This window comes from Morone saxatilis, unplaced genomic scaffold (genome assembly GCF_004916995.1).
Source record: "Morone saxatilis isolate NCDOM2014 unplaced genomic scaffold, NCSU_SB_2.0 Contig21, whole genome shotgun sequence".
In the NCBI taxonomy this organism is placed as follows: Eukaryota; Metazoa; Chordata; class Actinopteri; family Moronidae; genus Morone; species Morone saxatilis.
This window is the reverse complement of record NW_023339774.1, coordinates 3,638,661-3,649,170: the sequence shown is the minus strand read 5'-3', so window position 1 is coordinate 3,649,170 and position 10,510 is coordinate 3,638,661. Positions and strand designations below refer to the sequence as shown.

The 10,510-nt window shown below is 38.6% G+C and overlaps 1 protein-coding gene across 1 annotated transcript in view; it reads left to right on the top strand.

Moving 5' to 3' along the window:
* The window catches only part of parm1 (prostate androgen-regulated mucin-like protein 1), an 8,934-nt gene extending 3,326 nt beyond the window's left edge, over window positions 1-5,608 (top strand). The window contains exons 3-5 of the mRNA XM_035667454.1: window positions 1-153; window positions 3,761-3,839; window positions 4,273-5,608. Of these exons, the coding sequence (XP_035523347.1) occupies window positions 1-153; window positions 3,761-3,839; window positions 4,273-4,354 (314 nt within the window). The 3' untranslated portion in view covers window positions 4,355-5,608. The remainder of the gene's footprint in view (window positions 154-3,760; window positions 3,840-4,272) is intronic.
* Window positions 5,609-10,510: the final 4,902 nt, after the last annotated feature.

The window sequence follows — 10,510 nt, the reverse complement described above, 5'->3', positions numbered from 1 at the left end:
CCAGCTCCACACAAAGCCAGTCCAGCACCAACACCACCCTCGGCACTACAAAAACCATCAGCACCACCCTCAGTATCACCAGTAGCTCCACTTCCAGCGCCAACACCGCCACAGAGGGACAGGACGGACACGAGTCCAAGGCTCTGAGCTCAGGTACGCAGCAACAAGAATTTGTTTTGATTTTCTTTGGTTTTTTAGATTTGCTCAAGTAAACGTGTTAACACAATGTAAAATATATTATGCAACAGGTTTATGCAAACTAATTTCATATACTCTTTCAATCTTTATTTTACACTCAGAAACAACACAATGAGGGATAATAACCCTTATTTACAAATGTAATATTTATACTAAAGCAAATCTGTGTGTACTGTAGGAACAAGACATAGGCATGCTAGTGGTTCTCTAAGGCTACAGTAGTAGTTTAGGCTCAATGCTCACAACAACATGCTCACAATTACAATGGTAACATGATGATGTTTAACAGGTATAATATTTACTGTTTTCACCATCTTAGTTTAGCGTGTTAACATTGTAAGAATTGCTAAATAGCACTACAAGCAAAGCTGAGGCTGTTAAGACTTTTATAGATATCTGTTCATAAACCAAAGTATTGGAGAAGTAAGACCAGATGACAGCGCTAGATGAAAAGTCAGGTTTCAAAGTGATTGTAATTTTACTTTTAGGGACCATAAATGTCTATACCAAATTTATGAAAAAATAGTTGCAGAGATATTTCAGTTACAACAAAGAATGTAAACTAACTAGTGGCAGTTGGGGTAATTGATCCATGAGTTTGAAGGCTTATTATTAGACACCAAAACACTGCACAGCAGTTCGGATACTATTAGGAAGTATTGTACACCCCCCAAAAAAATTCACTGTGGCAGTCATATTTTATCTTGCCTTGATGACTGGGAGGTAAACAAGGTGATTACATTAGATAGTAATCAACCAGGAATGTGCACTTGCACATATTTGATTGGCCAATGCAGTGTTTAGCCAGATGGCATTGCAATGCAAACTTTGACCCAGGGTACGTTTTTTTTTGCTGGAAAACACCACGTTGTTTTGCCAGAGACTCTGTGGACCCCCACTGTGTCACTGTAATCATCCCACTGAAATGAATGATGGAGCTGTGTTGATGTAGTGCTAATTTCTGTCTGAATGTTTCTACTGTTTATCACTGGACTCATATTTACAAACCAACTCCAGCTGTCTGCCACTCATTGCCTCTGATGTGCCAGTTACTTATTAACTTTTTTATGAAAGCATAGTCAAAATATATTGCCAGTAAACTACAAGTTACCGCACAAAGCCATTTGTTTCTGATGTAAATCTGATGTAAATCTGATGTAAATCTGATGTAAATCGTCCGTCCCGTAAAACCCAGAATGTGAGTGTCAAATGTACACATGCATAGTCAATGCATCAGATATTTTGTTCCTCCTTCTCTGTGACCTCCTTAAGCAGTGTCAATCTGTGGTTAATATGTTAACAGTTTCCTCCCATGCTTCCTTGTTTACTTTGCAGTTGCGTCTTTACCAGCTCAGTGAGTGAAAATGGCAGCTGTTCGAAGAGAAACGGCTGTAGGTTCATTTGCTGGGCATTTTATCATTCACCAGCCATTTATTGTGGCAGCACAAGCCACTCATTACAGGCCTGTTAGTAAATGCTAGGAGTTGTACAGGCAACACTGGCATGAAAAATTCAATACTCTATTCTCTACAAATGGGAAACTTTTTTTTAAGTTGGATGTTATCTTCTGTGGACTTATGATCCCAGTGTTATCATATTACCCTCACCTTTGCAAAGACACAATGCTGGTTTAAGTGCTCTTTAGTATGGCACTAAAGCCTCAACCACTCCAGGTTTGTTGTCTTGAAACTCCCTTGTGTGAAGGAACTATGAAAAGAACTTCCTTTCCATCATCAGTAAACCATAAATTCTGATAATACCTCTGACTCAGAAGTTTTATGGCATCTCTCAGGGTGGTAGTTTTGGAAATTACAGCTTCGAGGCTAGGTGTCATATTAAAAGTGTCAATTACAAGGTGTCACCCAGTGGCCCTTTGGAGGAACTAAATTGGGAATGATTTCTCTGCAGTTAAAGTCCAAAACTAAAAGTTTATGTAAGTTTCCCCATCACATCTGAATAACCACAAGAATTAGGCAAATTAGACGAGACAACGGTTTAAACAGCAATGGTTTCTAGTCCATGGTGGGGCAGTACCAACCCCTAGAACATTGACTTGTACACATAATCATCTGGGAAGTTGTCGTTGGAAACTGGAAAAGGGCAGGCACTTTTAAAAAATACTTCCAACCAACCATCCACAGTGGGCGTCACGGTGGCTCAGAGGTTAGAACTGTCATCTCACAGCAAGGTCCTGGGTTCGACTGGGTTTCCTCCAGGTTGTCCGCTTTCCCTCACCATCAAAACATGTATGTTAGGTCAATTCTCCAGTCAAAGCCCTTGACCAAGGCACTTGCTCAGATCTGGAGTTGGACCCTAGGCATCGCATGGTGGCTGCCCACTGCTCCCAGTATTTGGTGTGTATTAGTTTCCACATGCAGGATGTGTAGCACATACCTCTCTCTTACACTCCACCTACCTAACGCAGGTTGATGTAGGGTTACACTAAGTTCAAAGATCAGACACTTCTGTCCCATGACGAGTTCAAGATTGATAATCTACAGTAAATAGATAAATTCGCAGGTCATTCGTTGTTTAAGATAAGGTCCCTTTGTTGTCAGAGTAAATCCCTAAATACAACATTACACACTCTGAGACAGTTGGCCCAGTTTCCCACAAGGAAATAACTAATTAATACATAAGCTCAAGGGTCAGTTTGGCTATCAAGTCTTACATGACACAGGGTTAGAGATTTACCAGCAGAAGATGAAAGTCAGTAACAGTAAAGTAGAATCAGTTGAGGCCAGCCACGTACTGTATGGCTTGGACCCATCAGGGAACTATGGGGTGTGTTTAGATGATGACAATCCCTGGACAGAACAAACATTTTAAAGTCAGACCCTGTAAATTTTCAACAAAGAATTACTTTTTGAGCCCCCCACAACCCTGCAAAGGGATAAGCTGTTACAGATAATGTAGTGTAAAAGCTCTTTGAGTGGTCGGCAGACTAGAAAGGCACTATACAACTACAGTCGATTTACCATTTACCATAATGGATGGATGGATGGATGGTGACTGCATGGAGTGTCTGAAAGCAGTTTGCCTAACATTTTGCTTCGCTTTGATAGCGGCAGGACTCTATGGATCGCAGTGTCGGTCTGTGTATTGGTCAGTCGATCAGTTCACACTTAACCTGACATGCCCACAACATGTAGGCTACAGGGCAAGTTTCTTTATTTAGTCTCAGTTTTTCTTATGGTATAACGGCAACTATAGAGCAGCCTACTAATACAATACATTTAACTAACATGTTGACATTATATCAGGCTGCAAAATGGATGACTAAATGTCATGGACTTTAAAGGCACCTGTAACTGGGTGGGGCTGTTACCAAAGTACAGTAATGAATAATGTAGTGCATTACAACCAGGTTTAAGATTGTGAATGATGGTGTAAGTTATGAAGTACTGTGTAAGTATATTAGGAAGAAATAAAGAAATGTAGGAAGAAAGTGCCTGGAAACACCTTGAACAGATAACTGCTCTATCGTAGGACAAGAACTTACAGTGGATATTTTGAGATCTGACTCCACTCTCTCTCTCTCTCTCTCTCTCTCTCTCTGCAGGAAGTGTTGCAGTCATCATTTGTGTGTTCATCCTAACTGTCATCCTAGTGTTAGGTGGGCTGTACTACTACAAGTTCCGGTGAGTCCAGATCTTAAACAAATCTCCTACAAAGTACATTATCATACTACTGTCAATGTCAATTAAAGCTTAGGTGATGGCATTCTGTGGGAAATGTAATATTATATGGATTAAATTTATATTGAACTATATAATATACTTTAGTTTTCTGCCTCTACCCCAGTACAATAAAGATGGATGAAATTTCATTGGTGAAGCTCATGGCACTTAAAAATGACATTTAAAAATCCAGAGCAAACCCATTTTTTTCATAAACCATGTGCTGTTTACTCAGGAGGTTTTACTAAACACACTATGAACAGGTGTCATAAGGACTATTCTTACTACAGTACTGAATAAAAACTGTTTGATTTAACTGAGGAGATTTTTTCAAGCTTCTTCTACACCCTACACCCTCATCTCTCACTCTATTTTCTATTTCCTCTCCTTCCAGAAGAACATCTTATGGACCTCTCCTGGACAGCAACGAACACGACACTTTAGGAAACTTCAACAACCCCATGTATGACCCTTAAATCTTAACTTATGAGCTCCCACTCCAGAAGCTGTCCCCTAAACCCAAAGGCCTCAGTCTGCAGAAACAGTAATTCTGATCATAGTGTGTTTATAGCGTGTGCATAATGACTTCAGGATGATCACATTTTATAACTGTGATAAGCGGCCTGACAGCTTGATTGCGCTTGATCACAAAATGCAAAACAAATGTTTCTATTGATCTTAGTTCAAGTAGCCTCAGGAAATAAAGTTTTCAGGTAGCTTTTCAAACCACTCTTAAACTGTGAAATGAGATTTCTGTCACAAAAATATATAAATGTTCAGATTTTTAGGTAATGTTAATTTAGCCGTTGTTCAAAGCTTAGACACTCATCAAGAAATGACCTACTTTTAGGGAGGAAGTGGAAACTTGTTGAGGATTATAATGACACATAACGGTCTGAGTGGTTTTACAGTGAGTGGAGGCCTGGCAGAGTGAAAATAAGAACAAGAGAATAGAAATACAATTTATGGAGACAGAAAAACAGGAAGGAAAAGATGTAAATAAAACAATGGCATCCTAGCACCTCTTTTTTACAATTTCCTTTGAACCAATAATCAATTTGGGCCATTTTTGAAAGCGGAAAAAGAAGGACTAGGGCTTGTTTTCCCATATCTTTACAAAAGATTTAAGAAAATGTCAGGGTTTCATTCATTCCTTTTCAAATGAGGTGTGTAAAGGTTTTTTCCATTCCGTCACATGCAACTCTTTCAAATGAATATGAACTGTTTTCATATTGCAATCTCTGCTGGTGCAGAGGCAGAGAGGGACTGGCCTTCAAAAGGAGAATCTATGATTCAATCTCTGCATATTCATCCTGAAGTCTTGGGCAAAACACTGAAACTCTTCCTGCTCCATCTGCGGATCTGCTGCTGAGCCTGACCTTTGACCTCCCCAAGAAGCACATTTCTTTACAGCAATCATATCAGAATGAAGCCGGAGTTCTTCAAAAAACATCTGAGAAACTCTCATTTACACTGACACTGTTTTTATTATTATTGAATGTTAATAGTGTTTCTAACTTTTTGAATGTTTTAGTGAGATTTAGCTGTACTTACTGTACTACTGTACTACAGCTCAACAGGGCTGCATTTCTGATTGTAACTCTTTCAGTATTTGATATAGTATTGTTTATTTGTATACAGGTGAAGAATAATGTGACAGTTGTGGTACTTTTGACACAATTTTATTGTGGGATATGATTTTCTTAAATTGTTGGAGCAATTAAAGTGATAACAGAATATTGTGAGTCCCTGTGATTGTCATTTGGTACCCCAAGTTATAGCTGGTTCCCACGGTGTTACAAAGAATATGCTGACATTATTCAGTGAAGGTAGCTAGCTAACATTAGCTTAATAGCATTAAATTAACCACTGCGTATACTGGGTTACCAAACACTGAAACTCAAATTAGCTTCAGCAATAGAGCAAGTCAATCGGATGAGCAATTGTTGAGACATTAGATAATCTACTTAGAGCTCCCTCCATGCTTGTGACAGTAGATTATATAACACACACGTTTTACAATACAACTGCATTAAATCTTTTGGAGTCATGAAAAATGATATTGGAACGCAAAAACCCTTCAGCTCTGTGTTATCCAGAATAACTACTGTAGCTATCTAAATACCAAGCATGATAGCCGTTTCAAAAACATTTGAAACAAATAAAATGATATTTTGTGTGTGTAAAACAACACATGGATGCCGAGATTCAGCACAATGTCTTTATCTCCTCAATGGGCCGCAGAGTATTTATTAGGGGAAGCTTTAATCACTGTCCTGTCATCACTGCCCTCCCATCGTAACTGCTTCTATTCTCCCTCTTTCTCAAACCTTTTCCAATGAAATCCTCCTCTCCTGCCCACGCTCCTCTTCTCTCATTCCACTGTAACCCCACACCAGCTTCCTCGTGTTGTTTTTCTAACCTCCCCTCTTTTTTCTGCCTCTTCCCTGAGCTCTAAAATTGTCAAATGATTTACTGTTGTCTTTTGGTTGAATGTTACTGAAACGCTGTGAATGTAACTGCTTTTCAATGGAATCTGGTGGAGGGGTAAAGAATAGGTTTAGAAAGAACTACATTTTGGAGTGGATCCAAATCATAGGACGGATACACAAATTATTTTTCATTTTCCTATGGCAAAATGAAATTTCTCACACAAGCGTGAACCTGCCGTACTGAAAGTGCCGCAACTGAACATACAACAAAACACAACAGCCACCTCAAACATCTCTAGAAACCAATGCAGGGGGTAAGGAATAAGCAAACAGGTATGTGACATTTCCGGATAATCTGGAATTATGGATTTTCCAACCTGCACCAATTCATCAACTTGAAGTGAACGGTGTGCAGATTTTCATATCATTGAAGACTGGACTATCAGAGGTCTGTGCTCTTCGAGTGCCTTTCTAGTTGCCTATGAATTCTTTTCTTTTTTAAAAGAAGGATGGTTGTTTTGAGACAGAGAGGTCTGCAGTTTGTACAGGATACAAACCCTAAATCAAATTACTAGCCTAGTAACTATAGATGCAAATATTCCCTCCATACATGTAGCCTAGTGAATTATAAACATAAAGTAATATAAAATGGAAAAAATCAAGTATATACAAGTGCCACGAAAATGTACAAATTTCCACCGCTCTCTATTACTGGGCAGCAGCAGTAATAATAGAGGGAGCAGATTCTTGTGCTGCACTGTTATTATCAGGCCCTAAATACTCTAAGCAGTGTTTGTGTGTGTGTGTGTGCGTGCGCTTCTTTATAATTACACTGAGGGAAGGGCGGGACCATTTCTTTACATTAGAAACATCTGGACAGCAGATCCCCAAAATGATATACTGCACAAGGACTTTTACTTTTAAATGTACTATGTGGATATAAAACTTATGTAACAAATACACTCCTTAAAACGGACTGCAACTGTTACTGACAGATATGACCTCTTTACTCTACAGTGCAGTTATGTGCCAGTAATCTGGAATTATATGAAGTCAAATTCAGTGCAAATGTACATTCTCTTTGTGTTGTCAGACCTGCATTTCCTTCCTGATTGGATAATAGGAGAAGTAGGAGAAAAAAAGATAAGAGGAGAAAGAGTCTCTTAGCTGGCAGTGATGCTGCACAGTAAGTGTGAAGTACAATGAATATGGTTGTTCTTCCGTTCATTCACTGCCCTCATTATTATGAGTGTCAGACTTTGTGAAACAGGAAGAAGCCTTTTCCTCTCTCAGTCTTCACTCACTAGAAGCTCATAACTGTTTGAAACCGCAGTCTGACAACACGAAGCACAAATATAATAACGGGGGGGTGGCTTACACGCTGTGGATATTTACCATTTAGAATGACACCTTCGCCTTAAACAAATTGCTTTTACAAGATCAAGAATAAAACAGTTAAATAGACAAAACTGATTTATCAGGATACTAATCACATTCCCTCAATGTGGATCAGCTATGATATTCACAACAGGAAATCAAAGTCACATGAAAAAACTGTAAAACTGATGTTTTTTTTGTGTGAACAAAATTCTATAGTAGAGATGGCCCTAAAGTAATCCGTATTTTATCTGTGTGATACCTGCTCCACATGGTGTTTTAGAGGAGCAGACAGAAGCTGTGGCTGTGCTCTGCTGTAAAATCCCTCCCTGATCGGACTCTTTAATGCAAAGAGACGTGCTGTAATCAACTTTAGTAAGCTGAGTCAGCTGACCAACCTTAAAGTGGATATGAAGAAGTCAACCGAGTTAAGCTGATTTACTAAATGGACTTCCACAATAACAACTGTAAACATATAAAAGAAAAAATAAGATCTGTTATATATTTTGGGGCAAAGGGTGCCGCCATCTCGCAGACCTTTGATCTGTAAATATAGCAATATGACGTATTATACGATATGACTGGCACACCTTAAGTTTTTGGCGGGATTTGAGCAAGAGTCGGCTGCCATGCTAGCTCTGTGAGGCTGTCCTTAAAGGCTCAGCTGTGCTTTGAGCTGAATGCTAACGTCAGCAGGCTAAAATGTTTACAATGACAATGCTAACATGATGATGTTTAACAAGTATAATGTTTGCCATGTTCACAATCTTAGTTTAGTAGATTTGCTGATCACCAACCACAAGCCTACAGCCAGTGTTTGGTGTGTTCCTTCTGGTCTAGTGGTCTAAACAGAGGCAATCTGTGGTGTCTGTAGATAAAGACAGCTCATTCTAATGTAACCAAAACATGATTCTTATATTCAGTGATTATACACTAATGAAAACATAGTTATGAATATTATATTCCATTTCTGCCAATAGAGCCTAAATGTTACACTATGGTCCTTTAAAAAGGGTTTTAAAAAATGCATTTAATCAGGACTCACATTTATATTTTGGGGCTCTTGTGTGATAAAGTTAAAGCAGGAATTTTGGAAGAAGATAATGATAGAAATGTATTGCTTGTAAACTGAAAAATGTGTTAGTAGCAGATCACAGAGGAAGCATTTGTGAAGGACAATAAAGTTTAACTCTGATCTGATACCTTTAAAACCACATACACCTACACGCAAACACACACACACACACACACAGTACATCTGCCCACACACAGACAACAGGTCCAGATCATATACATGAAAGAAAAGGTTTCACTTTCTGTCTCCCTGAGACTGAACGCCTCTGGTTTATTCTCATTTTCCCTGTAAAACTTTGGGATTGCAAGCTCCGGCAGGGTCTGAAAACATTTGTTTGCATAAACGATTACATGACCTGTCATGAGATTTTGGAAGATACAATGAGAACAGTTGTTTTATCAAATTAAGTGTGTCACTTTTCACAAGTAAACTATTGTAATCTCACCCCTGTCCAATTATCGGATTTCAGCCAAATGTCAGTAGTGGCACTGTGGCATTGTAAAAGGCAGAACTGCAAAACACCTTTGGGGAATTTTTTAATGAACTGAAACTGAAGCAGTGATTTTACATCAGTTAGTTAGTTTGTGTTATTGTGTGACTCTAACACGTTAGTTTGCATCAAACACCAAGTAGCACAATAACACAAGGAAACCAACCGATCAAGGCAGCGGTAGATACATTAACCTAAAAGTTGTACTGGATATATATTGGATATATATATACACACAAACACACATTATTACACACACACATATATATATAAATTGAGCAAATAGTAGCTGTAGATTACAAAATCAGGCACCCGTTATTTTTCACAAGCTACCCGAGCCAAATACTTGAGGTCCTGTTTAAAAAATACTAAGCTGATGAGCTTAAACTACTGACATGAATGAAAGTTAAACTGGGAGATTCAGACTCCGGAAACTGATAAGATCTGCTACAGAGAGGATGTATCGCACAGACACTGGCTTGCAGATAGCACTTTAACTTAAAGTCAACAGGCAAGTTAAATACTGTCCTGTTTTCAAGTCACGCACTTCAAGTTCATGAGTATCACTTTCTTGGCATTAAGGAAATGAGTGCGATCAGTTAATATTTACTATTGATAGGTCACCAACAGTGGGCATAAATGTGGGGACATACAAGATCATTCATTTGTACAATCCTGTCAAAAGTAATGTATAGGTGTTCACAGCCAGTTCAACATTACCATTACTACTCATGCTTAAAGTAAATAAAGTGATATTTGGAGCATTTAGATTCTCTTCCCATTTTGATGTTGGGGTTTCCTGAAAGTGTAGTTACTGTACTGTAAGTTGCAACTTACCTTTTTCACCAGTAGATGTCACTACTCACCAGGGTTTGTTAAATACAAGATGCAACACAGAAAAGACAAAGATAGAATCCATCAGAATCCATATATCCCATCGTCAACCTCAGGTCCTTCAGACAATGAAAACAGTCGTCATGGGGTTAACACAAAGTTGACATTGAAGAAATTATATGATAAAGAAGTTGACACAACTAGTAAAAACTGAACTGATGCAGACAGAGAACTCAGTGACACAGACAGACACTATGACGCGGATTACAACACTGGTGATAAGGATGAGGGTAGACCACAAATCATATTAAAATGCTGCCTCAAGAGAGAAAAACGAAAGTGGTACAAGATAATTTATTGTGTATTCTGTGAGTAAAACATAAACAGAGCAATGAAAAAGAAGTGGCCCTAGTAACATGTCTTC